Raw genomic sequence first — 19,311 nt, forward strand, 5'->3', positions numbered from 1 at the left:
AGCTGGGCAAAGAGATGTTGGAGTTGTAAATTCTGTCCAAATGTGCAACATCTAAGCAACATCATGCTTAGACATTATTCCCAAACCATGCTTGAGAATACTGAATTAAAGCATAAGTATTCCATTTGAGGAACACTTATGTATTGGGAATAGTTTATAGACTTGACATCTACAAAGAGAATAAATCTGAACTAACATAACAGAGCAACTACAACATGCTGCCACCATGAGTGGCAACAATTCTAGAGAGAAAGCAAAAGTTTTATTCTTTTGCTGACATACTGTTTAGAGAAAAATAAGAAAGTTCACATGTTTTGGAAACGCTATGAGTATATTGAAAAATACAAGGAATTTTGTTTCAAAATGAGACATCATTTGAACACAGGAAGGAAAACTGGCAGATTTTGCTTGAAAAATGTATCTTTGAATAGATTTTTTTTAGCCATACACATTGTTTCTGTCAAATTTTTGAAGTAAATTAATTTTCTCACTTAACAAATAAAGCAAATTCAAGTAATCAGTAGTTGGAAAAAAAAAAAAAAATTAAAGAAACGTCATAATTATTATTATGATTATTATGACAAGAAAAAAAGAACGCAAAACACGTAGGAAAATTTGTTAATTTGTGGATGTAGATGTAGTTTGATGTCTTTATATAATACTGAATCAAGCTAATATTTTACCAGCTGATGTGCCAAATAATATACAAAACATACAGAAATGATAAACAATGGAAAATACATGTTGACAGTATATTTTGAATAAATGAATGGCTTATTTTATATGTTATGTTCTTATTGTGCACAGAATACAGTAAAATGAATAAAGCAATGCTAACCAGTTATCTAGGTGAACAGGTTTACAGCAAATTATGTGCATATGGCAACTAATAACTAACGGTAGCATGTTGCTATCACCTCTTGCTTTAAACATGTAAAAGTGAAACCAATGTTAATTGCACCAAAATATATTGACCCTTTGCAAATATGTCACCTGATCACACTGAGGCACCATGATGGACATTGGAAGTGAGAGACTAGAAAATTGAAGGGAGTAACTAAAATTGTTTCCCAAGATGTATTGCCAGTACATTTATGACTTCTACTTTTTCAAGTCAGACTAATTTGTCTGTGGAAGTAACAGACCTGGTTGGGGCTTATAGACAGCGGTATTTATAAAAGTTGGAAAGAGCTAGCACTTAGAAACCGACCCATACTTTCTCCCTCCTGACATGCTTGCTGATTCGATCAAATCACCATCTTTGCCTGAATTCACACCACAATATTTACACCATTATGTCATAACAGTGCTTTCCTTCCACCAGAACAGACTTAAAAGCAATCAGAAGTCTAGATGGTTACCAATATTGTTTGTACATGGTAGGCTACATGATGGTGGGGCATTTTTTGGATATTTACTAATTATTACACACATGCATTGTCTAATATTTCATTGAATCTTACTAGACTTACTTGCTTATTAAGTTTACAAATGTAATAATAATAATCAATTTAATTTATAATGCACTTTTCATTAATAAAAATTTCAAAGTAATACATGGTGCATCTAAAAACAAATAAAATCAACAATAAAAAAAAGACAATCATTTAAAAGTGGAGTAGGCTTATCTAAAAAGATAAGTTTTCAAGCCAGTTTTAAAATCGAACAATAATTGTGGGGCTCTCAAATAGTCCAGGAGAGAGTTCCATAAATGTTAAGTCTGCTAACCTTGAAAAACTTATTTGATGCAAACCCGCAAATGCACAGAGGGCTGAAAGTCCTTACAATTGACGTCATTGTCCATTGTTGTCTTGTTTCCGCTTCAAAAGGTATACAATAAAGTGATAAGTTTGGTTTGCATCCATATCTGTTTATGCAGCCAACAATGTATGACCTTTTTATAGTGAAATCAACTAAATAAAAGTCATATTAGGCTATCAACTATGTTTTTTGACAAGCTTTAAAGGAACTGACATATACATCCTTTGGATGTCTGTCATGGCAGAATGGGACACTTTCTGAAAAGTGTAACACAACATGCAAAGGGTCAATATTTTCTACTCTAGGCACCTGACACCCGGAAGCACTGAGTTTTTCCTACATATATTCCCTAATATTGGCCTACAAACACTGAGTCTTGGATACTTTTCCCTTTTAATGTATGACAATGGCCTCTACTTATTACATCAAGTACAGTAAGTGTCCAGAAAATGTGGAATGGACATACTGACCAGCATAAAGTCCTGCTGCCTGGTCTGATGGCAGCTCTACGTGGACAGTGTCTCCTTTTCTCAGTGGGAGTACAGCGCTTCCTGAAGCCTGATCAAGGAAACCCTTTTTGTACTCGTCATAAGTGTACATTATTGGCTCACTGTTCTTCATCAGAGCCACCCAAACGTTGCCTCCCTTGCAGTGGATGTGGTAAGCAAAATAATAGATTCCTGGTATAGTACATGTAAAAATACCATTTTGTGGATTGTAGTCCTGATTTCCATTGTGGAGAAGTTTGTCAAATGTGATTGGGGAACCTACTAGAGGGAATGGATTTGTCAGTTTTGAGGTGAATGCAGGAATCTGCTGCTTGGTTCCACTAATCTCGACTCCATTGCCTGGCTTTTTGTGACCTTGTCCATTGTAGGGGCCTGTGTGAGGGAGGAATTGAATAATGTCAAAAGATTCAGCAGGTATTCCTGGAGGGCCGGGAGGACCTGGAGGACCGGGTTGTCCAGGAAGTCCAGGAGGACCGCTGGGACCAGGGTTTCCTTGAGGGCCAATTTCACCAGGGGTTCCTGGGGTCCCATTACCAGGATAACCAGGGGTACCTGTTGGTCCCGTTTCACCTTTTTGTCCTGGACGACCAGGAGGTCCAATTGGTCCCCCTGGTCCTGTAAGTCCAGGAATCCCCTGTGGACCTGGTTGGCCCTTGTTTCCAGACTCTCCTCCCTCTCCTCTTGGTCCTTGTAATCCTGCAGCACCAGGGGCACCAGGTAAACCTCTAGCCCCAGCTTGTCCTTTTGGCCCTATTGGCCCTTGGAATCCTCTTTGTCCCGGTTGTCCACCCTCTCCTGGCCTACCTGGCTGTCCTGAAAGACCAGGAGGTCCAGTTTCACCCTTCATTCCAAGATTTCCTCTAGGGCCAAATGTGCCATCTTCTCCCTTGTGTCCTGGGAAGCCAAGACTACCAGGAGGCCCGGTGGGCCCTGGTGCACCGGGTATTCCTGTCAAACCAGTTAGACCAATAACTCCAGGTTGACCTACTTGACCTCTGACACCTTTTGGGCCTGGTTGTCCTGGAAGACCAGCATGTCCCTTGTGACCCTTAGGCCCTGGAAATCCTGTTTTACCATAACCTGTCAAGCCTGGTGGTCCAATTAAACCAGGAGGCCCTGGTTCGCCTTTTCCTCCAGAGAACCCTGGTAACCCTCTAACACCATCTTTTCCTGGTTTTCCTATTCCTGGTACGCCTGGAAGTCCTGGTTGGCCTCTTTGACCTGGTGCTCCTACTAGCCCTGCTTCTCCAGGAGGACCTGGTTTTCCTGGAAATCCTGGTTGTCCAGGTACACCATTCAGACCAGGTTTGCCATTGCCCGGGAGGCCCACTTGTCCAGGTGGACCAGGTTGCCCACCAGGTCCATTTACACCTGGAAAACCAGGCAGACCAAGCCCTTTATCGCCTTTTAGACCTTGAGGGCCAGGAAACCCAGGTGGACCATTTTGGCCAGGTTCTCCTGGTTGCCCTGGCAGTCCTGGTAACCCCTGGCCTCCTGATTTTGAAATTCCAGGGAGTCCAGTGGGACCTGGGAGTCCTGGAGGCCCAGGAAGTCCTGTTGGCCCTTGACCACCAATTGGTCCAAGATCCCCTTTTGCTCCTGGTAATCCATTGCCTCCAGGTTTTCCAGGCAATCCTGGGATTCCAGGTTTTCCATTTCCCCTGTATCCCTGAGGACCAGGGGGACCTGGCTTTCCTGGTGATCCAGGAATCCCCTGTCCTGGAAGCCCAGAGGGGCCTTGTGGACCTGGTGGGCCCACTGGTCCAGGGGGGCCTTCGATGCCTTGATGTCTGTCTGTGAAACCTTTCCCACCAGGAACAGGAAGAGGACCTTTAGATCCCCTTGGAAAGGTTTGTCCTGTGAATAAGTGAAAACAGACATACATGATCATGATGTAATGACTGAATAAAAAATGAATTAATAAATGACTTCAATATTTTTTATTAAATATTAATAGAGCACTACAATTTGTGTTATTATTTGGAATATGGGTATTTCTTGATCTTAATGTGAATTAACTTTTAAAAATAAACCCAAAATCAAGCAAATATCCATGAGATGTGTGTGTGGTGTGTAACACACCAATATATCAATAGAAAAATGGATGGATGAATAAATAACTGATGTCCCAATACCAAACTTTGTGGAACACCACACGCTACTTTATTCCGATTCTGTCTAGTATATTGTTAAAAAAGGATAAAGCTTCCATGTCAATGGAGTAATTTTTGTTTATCTAGTGTAAAACATCACCTTTGCCTTTTGTCAATGGTCTCGTTTTTCCAATTTGCAAAGGCACTGGCAGTTGTGGAGCGTCTTTTCTGTACTGAGACAGTGATGGGATCCCTTTGCTGAAAGGTGAATGTGGCATCTCGTTCCCCAGGAACTGCTGCTGAGGAAAGTCATCGCTGTACTGTGGGATGGGCTGAAGCTGCTGCTGAGGTGGCAGCTTTGGTCCATAATATTCTCCCCCATCAGCTGTGTTCATTACATATGGCTGGAGTAGAAAGACGACATGGCAGAAGAAACGGAGAGGTACAGCCATAATTTTCTGTGGAGAAAGAGGAAAAAAAGACAGTTTTGGCAGGTCTTTTTTTTCTCCAAATAAAAACAAATTCTATTTTGTACAAAAATTTACAGGAACATGTCCAAGATGTTATTAGAACCACAAGTGTCAAACAAAAAGAAAATCTCTATTCTACCAGGATGTGAATTCCCCTTTTTCCTTGTGTACCTTGAGGATTTAGACAATGCATACACACATAAAACAATCTAATTAGTGCTGTGAATTGGTGAACATGATCTTTAATCATTTAAACGTGTTTGCATTTGAGGAATCCGCTAAGTGATGCCAAGAGTGCTCTGTGAGATAAACATGAATCCATGTTTTCTCTCCAGCTTTAGCGTTTAATTAGAATCAGTGGCGCAAAAAGTGGGTATGCAGCGCATGCAACGCATAGGGGCGCAGCACCAGAAGGGGCGCCAAAACCTCGTCTGGAGGGGGCGGCGTGCCGATGATGTTTTCCCCTACACTTCAGCTCGCCTTACGCTCCTTCACCTCGCGCACATAACGAGGTAAATGTAGCGAGTTTTACTTTTCACGTATCGTCGCCCCGGGAAGGGGGGTGCCGATTTATGTTTTTGCATCCACCTGAATAATGTGTAGTTGCGCCACTGACTAGAATGAAGCTGAACTATGGAGATCAAATGATTTTGATTGCTGCAGTAATTGTAGTAAGATTTGCTTACATATCTGCGAAGCAATTATTTAAAATACACAATCACCATAATAGAGAAAAAGTAACCAGCACTGAGGATGAAGGGTTCCTGTGCGAGATCCTCTTCATTGACATTTCTGAATAATAGATGGATGAGGGATTTTTTTTGTTTTGTTATGTACATGTTTAGCAAATATTATGAAGTCTATTCTGATAGTAAGTACATCTTCTTTTCTTTATTATTTTTGTCACAAATACATTTATATAATTGGTAAAATTTGAAGGCACTCACAAAAAAATGCCCACGTTGCCCTTCCTCTCAGGAATATTTGAGGATATTAGCAAAATCTATTAAAAATATATTTTTTCTAATAATATTATGTTGTAGTAGGTATGATGGACTGATCCTGTCAAAATTTGGAACAACGGTAGAAATAAATTAATGCCTCAATTAAGTTATTAATGTGCCAGTTTTTGCATCCAAGAAATAAAAAAAATATTAATTTGACCAACTTATTTGATAATATATTCTCACATAGATTCATATTTCAACATGATCAATTCAACATTATCACTATGATTTAGTTTTTCATTTTGTTTTATTAATTATTTTCTTTTTAATTTTCATATTTTGTATTTACTTCATAATATTTTTTTATTATACTCTTAACCTATGCAACTGAATCGAGCTCAGGAACAATGTGGTTAGAGCAGATGTCATATTTGAACATGTGAGAAGAGCTTGTAAATGTTGCCATTGTTAATCATGTAACTCACTCCTGAATGCAAACTGACATTAAAATTACTCGACCAGTAGGGCGAATAATGTCGGATCCGAAATGTCGGATTAACTGACAAAAACATGCCAAGTTTTATAGATAAACGTGATCCCATATATATCTCATGGATATAAAGCATATATTTGGCCCACAAGACACCTTACTGGGTCACAAAAGTGACTATGCAACTTAGTATCACACAATGAGGTTTTTCATGTTGCCAAAAAGCGCATGGTTGCAGGAAATATTTAGCCAAACATCTTTTTCGAACCAGAGCGTGATTCATAAGTTCTGAGATTTTAAATTCAAGAGGATGTTACACAAAGAGACACTTTGTGTAACATCCTCTTGATGTTACACAAAGAGGATGTTGAGTCCCAGAGTTCAAAGCTCTGGGACTCAAACAAGCTGTATTTATCTCCTGTGGGTGACTGGCGAACACATTTCGTGAGGCAACAGGGCAACAATCAGCACATACTAGTCTTTCTGATCTACATGCATAAAAAACCCCACAACAATAAGCCAATATACATATCTTAAACACAGGTTGGTAAGCAGTTTCTGTTTAAGAACTTCCTGTCTGGCTTCCTGTCACCTACAGAATTCAGTACAAAATTGCTCTCATTACCCATCAGTGTTTAAACGGAACCTCACCGGATTATCTGAAGGACCTTCTCATTCCACATTCATCCACCAGATCTCTACAATCACAAGACTGCAACTTCCTCCATCTTCCTCGATCCAGATTAAGGATCATGGGTGATCGGGCATTCGCTGAGGCTGCCCCCCGTCTCTGAAACTCTCTCCTGGATTCTCTCGCAACCACTGGTTGACTTCAAAAGAGGCTTAAAGACTTTTCTATTTAAGCAAGCCTATTCTGCCTCCACATGATTTTTATGATGCTGATTTTATCTTTGACTTTAGTTGTACTGTGTAGCACTTTGAGATTTTTCCTAATGAAAAGTGCGGTACAAATTAAATTGATTATTATTATTATTATTATTATTATTACTATTATTATTATTATTATTATTATTATTATTATTATTATTATTATTATTATTATTATTATTATTATTATTATAAGAAGCACAAATCTATTGTCATGTTGAAGAAACCAGATTGAGTTGGGTGGATGGGGGCATAAATACCACAACCAGGAAATCTTCAAAATCTGAAACATTAGCATAAAAGCCAAACTATATTAATGAAGAACATTACTGTCGTTCAAGTGCAACTTACGTTAGTTAACATTAGGGTCGCTTCACAGGCTGGAACTAAAAATACATTCAACTTAACCTTCCTTTGGCACCTTTCTTCACCTTTTGTCTTTCTCTACTTCAGACTACGCCCTCTAGTTTTCCTTCACTCCTGAGAACTGTGCAGTGCAGCGCAGCACAGAGCAGTCAGCATTACAGGCAGGCAGGAACTAACCCCAGACAAGACCTACCTCCACCCAAATAAGACCAGTCCGTTTATTCTGACACTGTCGTTTTCTAGACACCTGAACTCACCATCTCTCTTTTTCACATTCCAGTGCTCCGGTGATTCAAATTGCAGACTTTCCCCAGAACCTTATTGTTAATCATTATTTTATGTTTACAATAAACTTATTTGACTGATTTCTGTTCTCTTCCTGGTGTTCTGCATGTGGGTTAAGAAATTAAGACTCCATCATGACATACAGGTAAAATCGTTTTTTTGTTTTACGGTAGAATTTCGGCAACCCCAGCTGCTGGCGTTTGTTTTTTTTGGGGGGGGGGGGGGGATTTTTTAACAGTGCAGCTTGACCTGGCAGAACAAATGTTATGTTTTATCTTTTTATGAGTCTATTTCATTGAAAATTCTATAACATCGTCTTTTGCTTGATGACGGTCCCATGCAGCAAAAAGTCTTGGCCCGCAGTGATCACCTCATCCTGTGAACGTCTTTGCCAAGCTTCCAACCGCAGCCGGTTGGGCTTTGTGACGAGCTAATACTCTTTTATCACCTCCAACTTGGCTTTGAGAACAATCAGGTTTCCATTCCCCTTCGTGTTCTCCTGCTGACTGATTCCAGATGGGCTGCTTCAATAAACAAACGATAAGAAGCAGGGGCATGTCATCACTTTACAGCAGTGGTCTCCAACCTTTTTACTACCGCGGACCGGTCTGCTGAATGTGACAGGTAGCCAATCAAAAAGCGCGGTGACGTAAGAACAGAGGGGAATCCCAAACAGCTGACATATCGCGCAACTGAGTCCGGTGGATATCGGAGATGATATGTGGAAATGTTTATTATTAAATCTAAAGGTCATTATTATATTTGTTCAGTTAAAAATGTTAACTATGAAAAAACATATTCACCTCCAAATCAATAGTGCAGCAAATAGAGCGGCTGCTCCCGTCGTCTTTTATCCACCGCCTTTTCTTTTTATTACTTCTTTTATTCAAATGACTCCACAAACTATCACTATTGCTTCTACATCGTCATCCGTGTTTGGTTATTCTAAATTCCCGCTATGTTGGGGGTTTTACTGGATTATCCTCTGGAATCGGGATGTTCGTGACTGGAATCAGTTCGTGTTGCTCCTGCCGTGCAGCTGGAGACATGAACCAATCGAACCTGTTGGACTTTTATCAGCTCTGTGATCACAGAGGTTTGGAGAATCGGCCGACAATTCTTAAATCTTTCTGTCTAAACCAGACTTAAGACTCAAGCTCTACTCCTCTCCTCTCGACCGCAGCCCAAACGCTCTGACTCTGGTCGCTATGGTAACGTTTACATATCCCTTCAAAATAAGATACAGATGCGCCACAAAAAACGAACATTTTACTTTCGTGAAAACTTTAACTCACGATAATGACTAATGGGAGCCCTGAGCTTGTTTCTCTGCAACGAGATGGTCCCATCAGGGAGTGATGAGAGACAATGACACCCGAAGTGTTGCTTATATCCACAGCCTGCTTGGTCTCTAYGTGGCGAAGCAGCTTGAAGCTTCATTGCCTCATTAGCAGCCGGTCGCCGCATGTTACGCAGAGCGGCTTGTAATGTGGGACTCACCTACCGGTCCGGGATAAATCCATTCTCCTGTCTCTTCTCTGAGCCTTTTCCCCTTTGCAAAGAAACTTTCCAAAGACATCTGATCTGTTTCTTACTCATTTTGCTGCTTGTGGCCTGAGTGTTGGCCCGCAAGTAACCGAGAGAATCCGGTTAAAGGATTTTCAAAATAAAAGATCATCCAGACTCAAATAATACATAAAACGGAAATATTTCACTATTTCTTGCGCAGCCCGGTACCAATTGGACCGGGGGTTGCGGACCACTGCTTTACAGGATTGGCTTCAGATTTCACATCATTTTGCAAAAGGAAGGTAAGTTGTTGCACCTTTTTATATTCAGAAATCATAACTTTTTGCCAAGGCAGTTTGCACAAAAGAATCCACCAATCAGGTGACAGCAGCATGCTGAAAAATAAACCTATTTAAATCAAGAAATCCCTCCATATGTGATGCCATGATAGAGAGCGTTCATTTTATAGCGTTAACACCGGTGCTGTAAGCGGTCCGGTATGAAACGGGGGTGATAGAACAATGGTACCACAGCACTTTCAAATTTTAATAATCAGAATGCAGAAATTGTTTCCGTTGTTTTAAAAGGTTTATGTCAGTCTGCCTTTTCCCCATCGATACGCTTCCCGACCGCCCTGCACCTTAGGGGGTTAAAAAAAAAGATGTTCACATTGGCAAAACTCTGAAACAGGAGAAGCAGGACATAAAACGGAGAGACGAACTAGATTTGAATTATGACAAAAACAGAGAATCCGACGCTGAACAGTGAAAAATCAACACATGATGTGAAAACATGACGATTAGGCGGCGCAGCAGGTGATGAGTGAAGATTACTGGTGGTCAATAAATCATAAAATAAATCTAGCAACTGGAAAGAAACTAAGTATCCACCTTAGTTTATTTCCAGTTGCTAGATTTATTAGTATTATCCTCTCTTGGCAATAAGCCAAGAGAGGATAATACTAATCAAATGAAACTAAATGGAAATGAATGAAGAACAAAATGCAAGAATAAACTAAGAAACTAAAGTAAATACAGAGGAATAAACTGGTATAGCAAGACCTTTAGAGCAATACTTAATACAGAGACTGTATGGCAAGAATAAACAGACACTATTTCCAGATAAAAGGTAAAATAATATTGTTGAAATGTCATGGGTTTGTTGAGACCACATCTAGTACTGAGAATAAATATATCTTTAAGACCATAACAGTACAGAACTGATCACTTATTTATGTTTTTAATTAGATTTGATATATTTATTTCTTCAATATTATTTTTCATGTCAGTGTTAATGTCATGAGGCTGATGACTCCATGACACTTTCAATTTGACTCATTAGGATTTGATTAAGAACCAGATTTGTTCTTTGTAATTTCTGTCCAGTAAAACTATTAATCTATAATCAATAGACAGGTCTATATGAAGATATAATCCATGTTTCTGTCTCATATTTGTATGGCATTAAAAGGATCTGGAAGTTGTTTTTCCACTGAAAGCTCTGGTTTGCACAATAATGTGAGTGAAGTTTTATGGATGATACTCTGATGTCCCATTCTCCTGAAGGTAGCACAGAGCTGCACCACCAGAAACCAACAGAAACACTGAATAGAAGAAGAGTTATGATTAATGTAGTTACAGTTCTATCCATGGTTTAATGTTGCAGAGCTCAGTCGTTTGCAAATAGATCAAAGTTTAAACTGGCATGTTGAACATCTTTTATCTGGTCATTTTGTGGAATATTTAACAACTAGAAAATGACACAAAATAAGAATATTTTTTCCACTCTGATTGGCTGTTAGGCCTACAAATTTTAACTTGAATGTTCATTGCATTTGTCGTAGATGCCTGTGAAAATAATTTCTATTCCCATGACTTTTTTGTTCTCTGGGAAATTATTTTTGATGATAAATACAGAAACAAGCATAAAAATCAAAACATCTACAATAGTGATAGTAATATTAATAATAAAATAACAGTGAGGGCAAAGTAGTCTGCAAATTCTTTGGTGGGGGGCGGTGAGGGACCTGGATAAAGGCTAGGGGGGCGCTGGGCAGAGAAAGGTTGAGAAACACTGATCTAGACCAATACTACATTTCTTAGATTCATCATCATTATTTAGAAACTGTGGAGTACTCACTTTTAACCCAGAAAAGGAGTTAGATTAGTCACTCCAGCTTATTTTATGAGAAACTGTCGAGTACTAACTATTTAGATGCAGAGAAGAGAAGCCCAGAGGAAACTTCTGGATCAACATTGTTAGACTACTTTTTAGACTCCTGTTCTCCAAACCCAGAAATCGAATTAGACCACAGGATGCTTAGCAACCCCGAACAGGAGCACCTAGCTTACAGACTTTAGATCAACATCAGATTATTTTTCTTCTTTTGCTCTTTCCTTTGGTTTATTTTGTTTGTATTTCCTTTTAATTCCTGTAAAGCACTTTTTATGTCTTGTTGCTGAAAATGTGCTATAAAATTCCCTTTACCTTACAATGGATATTTCTATTTTTCTGATAATGACCTTTGTTTACTCAGTAAATATAAACCATAATAACTTTTAACCAGGTTTTCCTTCCATTTAACTTTCTGTTTAATGTTTTTACTTTGAAGAATCTCTCTATGAACTGTGGCTTCTTTGATAAAATTCCATTGTGGTGTATTGTCCCTATGGATGTAGGCAATAACTGCCTTAGATTTAAAGCTTAACATTTTTCAACTACTTGTTTTTCCTCCACTCAACTTTCCATTTATACATTTCAGTACAGCACTATGAAGAGCCAGCTTGTTCTCTTAGTTCCTTTTTATGGCAGTTGTGAGAGGCCATGACTGTGAGATCATAATAATTTTCAGACAAAACATTTTTTTTACACTTAACTTTATATTCAAATTCTTGAGAGTCAGGGTGTCAGTGATTGTCTGCTGGATGTGACTGTGTAAAACACACCTTTTCTAGTTGAAAAATATTATTATTGTTGTTGTTAATCCCCTGGAATAATCCTATTTTCTGAGAAAAGTGATTTTATTTTTCAATATCTGTAAGGCACTTTCATCAAAAATAAAATGAAATATACATTTGAAAAATATCACTGTATAATAAAGACAAGATCTTGGTGTCCAACTACTGTGATGTTCTAATATTATATTGAACTTGCACCAGAGGGCACCAAAGTCCATTTTAGAATTGTTTTATTTACTTCTAACAGGCAGAAAGACGTTAATAAAAATACTAAATTATTTCAAGAAATAAGGCCAGATTTGTGCTATTATTTCCACAATCCACAGCCACGTTCATCACAGGCTGCTTTTCTTTTCACCCTTTTCTCTCTTCATAGTTGACTTATCAACTACAAAGTAGTTCCATCACTTGAAATCCAATGTTGATTTCCTCTCATTCAACTTTCTTTCACTTCTGTATTCAGTTTCTTTGTATTAAGAAAGTTGAGCCTTCTGGACCAGATATTCAGTTCAAGAGTTTAAAAAGTAAAAGTCAGTAAGAAAGCATAAAGGAAAACCAGACAGTTTCTCTATCTATTCATCTATCTTCCATACAGTTTCTCTTTTTCTCTTGGAGCGCTAAGAACCAAGTCACCAAATGTCTAGCCACGACTTTCATCCCAGGCTCCCCCGCCCCCAAAAAAACTTAAATCATTTGGGAAAAAAATTTCCTGTTAGCCCTTGAATTCTGTCAAAACAGAGTATCTAATGTCTGTGGATAGCAGTTAATAGCAGCTTTGAGTTTTGCACACTCCGGTTTGAATGTTAGAGTTTATTTCTCATGACATGTTCCACTTTCTCACACAGCAGGAAGGAAAAGGCATCCCAGGCGAGTCTGCATTTTTGAGTCTTCAGTTTGACCGTCAGATTTTTTTTTTGTAGGGTGGTTTTGCCACATTCCTAATTTTTTCAGCTATTTTTCATATTTGCACTGACTCATAAGTGGAAAAACCCTCCAAATGAATGAAGATTTTTGTGAGCAATGAAAGTGTTTTGGCCAATAACCAGATCTTATAATTTATTCTATGCTAAAACCACACACTCCACTGGGGAATTTGGTGCTTTTAAACTGCAGAAATATATTTCCTGAACTGTGTGAATATGAGTCAAAACAGCTAATGCCTCAAGATGTGGAGGCATTAGATATTGAACATGGAGGAGCTCATGACTAGTTAGCTCTCTAATCTTTTCTTGAAATTTGTTTGGTGGCCCACACTGGTTTTATGAAAAACATTAGCAGAAATGGCCCCAGTTTGTAAAAACAGTTTCTTTGAATTTCCCTTGAGTATAGTGAAAGATATCATGTGCACTGCATCAGCTGGATGAAGTTTACCTCAACGCGGATCTCGCACGTCTCGTTTCACTCAAACTGGACACAGGCTGACCTGTATGGATATTTACATCAACCTCCTGTGAGGAATTATGTTTCTTTCCAGAGTTTTTGATGAAGGTAGGAGTTTAAACCCACCGCATTAGCTCTGGTTGTGCAGCTCTACGTGAACCGCAGGAATAACTTGTAGTCGTGCTTTCAGAGGTGCATTGAGCAAGCGGTGAGAATGATTTATATTTATGGACAAAGAATTTTATGTGGCTTTTCCATTTCAACATGCTGCCCAGCGCCTGCTCTGTCTGCACTGATAAAGTTTATGTCTGTGTTCCCGCTGGTTTGTTAGTGGTTAATGAACCAGCGCTAATCTCATCATGCAGGTTCAGCCCGGTGAGGAGCTTTCGCACTTGCCTCGCAGTCACGCATCACGCTGATTTTATATTATTTTATTATTATTTTTCCTACATAAAGCATCAAACCATACCAAATGCTTTGTCCATTTAGTCAACCAGTCAGTTAATGAGCGCAGCCGGAGGAAAATCTGAGAAACTTGTCTCATAAACACAACCAACCAAAATACTTTCTGTGTCCCCTTCTTACAAACTCAACAGACACGAAATGGAAGAGCTACTAGAGCCACATTAGCAGCATTTAAGTCAATCTCCCATTTGTTGCGCATCTGCAGCAGATTTAACTCATGCAGGGTCGGTCCAAGGCTGTATGAGGCCTAGAGCAGAATCTAACTTAGGGGCCCCTTTTGTTGCTAAAAACCATCAGCACCTCTAATAGCTTCTGTGTTCGATTTAATCTGGGAGAGGAGGAGTACCGTATTTTCTGGACTATAGAGCGCACCATACTATAAGCTGCAGCTACAAAAAAAAATAAAAATTAAAAACTGGAAATGTATATCTATAAGCCGCACCGGGCTATAAGCCGCTGGTATCTCCGCCGCTCTCGCTTTTCCATAAGGGCCCAGCAGAATGCAGCAAAGGGCTGTGTCCTAATAAATCTGCTGGATTTACTAAGGACATAACCCTCCATCTCCAACGCCGAACCACGGTTGGCTGCATGCCAAGCTTACATGCCAAGCTAGCATGTGCTTGTTCTAAATAAAAATTAACACTTTCTTCTTTGATTTCCAATTTTGACTTCCAATGATTGACTTCCTGCTAAAGAGCCCCCTGGTGGTTGAAGAAAAATACACAGAAAAGCCGCACCGGGCAAGCCGCGTGGTTCAAAGCATAGGAAAAAAAGTAGCAGCTTATGGTCCGAAAATACGGTAGTTTAATTGGCCAAACTAAAAAGCAATCAATTATAATCGCATTTTACTAATTTGTATTTGTGAACAAAGAGAGCTCAAACTCAAAGATTAAACTCACAGCATCAGATTGTTGCTATTGTAACAAAACAATCTAACTATAAAAATTGTTCTTTGAACTTTTACAAAGTTTACTTGCCAGCTTCTTAATATCTTACATGTCAAACAATTTAAAATCTTTTATTTATGTATGCTGAAACCATTAACTCAAATTTAGCAGCATTTATAATAAACAAATGTTACATTTATGTATTTGTGGTCTGTGATAAAATATTAGCATTTATGGGCCCCTGAAGCCTTGGGGGGTCTAATGAAGCCGCTGACTTAATTTGGATTAAACAGAAGTGCAAATAATTGATATTCATCTTAATTGTAGTTTTTGATTTGTTGTTTTTAAGACTAATTGTGGGTTTAAATAGCGTTTCACTGGCGATGTTTTCTCATAACATATAATTACCTAGTAATATTTTTTACCATTCCTGTCTATTTAACATCTTTTAATACAAAAACACGGTGGACCGCCTTGGCGTCGCGACCACCAGGCTTAGCACGTTTTCTGGGGGAAACCCTGCAAGTATGTATTTCAGCTGTTTAGGCTGGAGTTTTTGAATATTTTAGATAAAAACTACAAAAAATTTTAGATTTTTTTGTGTGTAGTTTTTCACGCCACAAAAGTTTCTTGAAACTGTTTTGCAGAATAAGGCTTATTCTGCAAGAAAATCTAAATAAATCAATGTTAAAACTGTTATTATTATATTAGCTTAGCAGTAGTGAGATTAATTCTTGCTTTTCATTTAAGCAAGAGCAATTAGCTCATGTTCTACAGTGTGGTTATAAAGTCAGTAAAAATTCAGTGTAAATATATACTATGGTATAAATCATTATACTACGAGAATTTCATACCCGCTCACGCCTACAAAACACTCAACACATCAGTTAGCACAGACTTAGACTGTTATAGTTTGACAACAATCTCTACTTGGCTTTTTGCAACTTTGTGATGAAGTGACACTGATGTTGTGTCCTTATAACGGTCCAACTATTAAGAGTTTTTATCCAGCAAGGCCTGATCGGTATTGTCACCAACCATTTGGTGACAATACGAAGACATACTTCTGCTCAACTTTGGAAACAAAACATCTGGCTATGGTTATCTAAACTGAGGGGAGAAAATTACAAAATATTATCTTTGTGTTTTTGTTTCTCATTTGGGGAGGCGCTATGTTGCATGAATCACATCTTTTCCAATCTAATCTTAACCAAACCACAAATACCCCAAAAGATTTCCCACATTTTAATCTGAATTCAGACACAGAGGGCATCAACAACGCAGCCTGACGGCAAGAGTGAAGCTCTCAGACCAGCAGTAATGGGCGTCTGATGGTGACACCTGTGTGAGTTGGATTCCCTCAAGTGGACTGGTGGTTTTGGGCACTGCCTGGGATTTTGTGTGCAGGGTCTGCACAGCAGGATGTTCCAACAAACACTAGTTGCATTGTGGAGGGATGTATTACGGTGTGATGAAACCCAACTGCAACATTTTGGTTAATCCAAAAGGCTAGCAACACTGAGCTAAACCTAAAGAACATAACCATGGTGCTTCTCAGGGTAGAAAGCAGCAAATAGAGAGCTTTATCAGACATTCATTCAAATGGCTTCAGAATATAAATATGAAAATATTGATGGTTTCCCAAGCTTTTCTACATCATGGCCCCTCAAACAGCTTTAGCATCCAGGCAGGGACCATCTTTTCTAACCCAAAGACAGTGCTACAAAACATAAAACATCAACGTCGAGAACGTTTTTTCTCACTCTTTTTCACTATTCAATAATTACAACATTCATTTGTCATGAATGCTGCGTCATACCTTCTAATTTTAGTCAGCTAGGAGTTCTTAAGGTTTCCATAGCAGAACTTTGGTCTTTTTCTTGTCAGAGACTTTTCCATTACGTTTATCAAGCTGCTATGCTAGCTTGAGGAGCGACGTAGCATTATAAGCCTGACTGGCAGCCAATCGGTAAAATGAGCATGGGAAATAATGTTTTAACTATTTTATCTTATATTTTATAATAATGACTGAAAAACAAACTGGATTTTATGATATAAATAAAATCCATCCATTTTCTTTACATCCTTCTCTCTAGTGGCCACACTAGGGGTGATGAAGGGGTGCTGGTGCCTATCTCCAGCGAACGCTTCGGGCGAGAGGCGGGGTTGCCAGTCTGTAAAGGACTCTAAAAATAAAAAAGGAAGGAAAGAAAGAAAATAAAGTAGGACAGAAAAGAGGATGATTTAAGAGCTAGAATGAGGCAGATACTAAAAAGTAATGCTGAGGTAGTTAAACGTTACCTTGAATTTGAGTGATTTTACTTTACATGCATGCCTCAACTCATTTGCATGTGTTTATGTAAATATTCTGTCCCCTGCAAGTTTGTATCATCGTGGATAAAGTCTTTTTTGGGTAATTTCAAAATTCATGACTGAAAAAAACCCAATTTGTTACAAGATCCGACTGCCAAAAACTGCCACTAAAAGCTAAAATATGATCCTCCCTCTTCCCGCTGTCCAGGTTGTTTTTCTGTTGAATAAGAGTTCATAAAAGTTATAACTCTGTCTAGTTAGGATTTTGGAGAAAACATAGTTTGTCATAAATCTGCAGTGATAGATAATATTTTATGGCAATGTTTTTGTTTTTAAAAAGTGATCCATAGAGCAATCGTTCATGCATAGAGTCCTCCAAAATTGTACTCTAAACAAGTTTAATTAAGCAAGTGTAAAATGTATTTGGTAAACTACTCAAGCACCGAGTAACTGATCATAACACCTGATTTAATAATCAAAATGTGTCCTCAGACATGGCTCGAAAAGCATTAGTGATGTGAACATTCTGATATTGTAAAGAATATTACTAAAATATTTATACAAATAAGGAGTTAGGTTTGGAGGCTGGTTCTAGATTAAGTTTACCACAATGGCCAGGATAGTCAGTGTTTTTTTCATGGCAACACTTAAAAAAGAATTAAATAAAAAACAGAGCAATATTTCATCATTTGATATAGTAATTGAGCCAAAGAGACACTTTTGTCTCTAGAGATCTAGGTTGCAGATCCCTGGCAAATGGAAAGAGTGATCCTATACAGCAGCTAAAAGTGCAACAATATAATTTTAAATTCATTGTTAAAGTAAAATTGTGAAGGTTACAAAAAAAACCCTGTTGGCCCCCATCTAGATCCGCCCCTGGGCTGCAGGTCTGTGTCTGACATTAATAATACATTAAATGACCACTGAACACTGAATTAATAAAATATGTCAACATTTCTTAATAAAACAAACAGAAAGCCCTAACAAATATTTTTAAAGTAGGAAATATTTATGTATTTACTGTTAATGACTGTTCCAGCGGGTCAGCAGTTCCTCTCCTGAAAAAAGGTTGACTTAGTTAACTCCATGCTGGACTGACTGATTGACTGGAAGTACCTCAATGTGACACAAGAATGGCCGCCACACTTTGTAAAATTTGTCCACAGAACCCCGCACAACATATCTCTGTTGTTCAACTTTGAGAATTGAAAGCAAGTCCTTAATCCATTGTTTATGGGAAGGAGGTGACTCTTTTTTCCATGATAGAAGTATGAGTCGACGAGCAACCAATGTGGAAAAGGCTACAGCTGAAGCTTGTCGGGTGGACACACAACATGTCCAAGGAACAACCCCAAATATTGCAGAAAGAGGGTTCGGCGGAATATTAATAATCCACGATTCCGACAGGGTCTTAAAGATCTCCAGAAGGTCTGCAGTTTTTGGCATTCCCAGAACATATGACCAAGAGTGCCTTTCTCGCTTTTACATCTTGGGCACGCCTCATCCAATCCTGGAAACAACTTTGCGAGTTTACTGTTTGACAAATGAAGTCTATGAACCACCTTAAATTGTATTAAACCATGTCTGATACATATTGATGAATCATGAATAAGCCTTGTTGCCTGCTGCCACTCTAACTCAGTTATTCTCAATCTCATCTCCAGCTGCCACTGTTCTTTAATTTTGTCTAATGAGGGTGCAGCCGCTGTATGAATTAATGCGTATACCTTCGATGTGGCCCCTCTCTGCTTGGGGTCCACCTCCAGGCACTCGTCAATCCAACTGGAGGCTGGAGTCTGGAGCATCTGTGAGAAGTGTTTTTTAACAAAACTCYGCAACTGCAGATACCTAAAAAAGTTCGAAGAAGGTAGGCCAAATGATTTCTGCAGCTGTTGAAAGGACGCAAGATGCCCGTCTTTGAACAGGTCTCCTACAGTCCTTATCCCTTTATTTGCCCAGGCATGGAAAGCGGAGTCAATTAGAGAAGGAGG

At 38.8% G+C, this 19,311-nt stretch overlaps 1 protein-coding gene across 1 annotated transcript in view; it reads right to left on the reverse strand.

The window, feature by feature from the left end:
• Window positions 1–738: 738 nt before the first annotated feature.
• The window catches only part of LOC103477666 (collagen alpha-1(VIII) chain-like), a 27,120-nt gene continuing 8,547 nt past the window's right edge, over window positions 739–19,311 (reverse strand). Inside the window, exons 2-3 of the mRNA XM_008430924.2 lie at window positions 4,524–4,821; window positions 739–4,127 (exon numbers count right to left, since the gene is read on the reverse strand). Coding sequence (XP_008429146.1) covers window positions 2,182–4,127; window positions 4,524–4,821 — 2,244 coding nt within the window. The 3' untranslated portion in view covers window positions 739–2,181. The remainder of the gene's footprint in view (window positions 4,128–4,523; window positions 4,822–19,311) is intronic.

This window comes from Poecilia reticulata, linkage group LG2, assembly GCF_000633615.1.
Source record: "Poecilia reticulata strain Guanapo linkage group LG2, Guppy_female_1.0+MT, whole genome shotgun sequence".
NCBI lineage: Eukaryota > Metazoa > Chordata > Actinopteri > Cyprinodontiformes > Poeciliidae > Poecilia > Poecilia reticulata.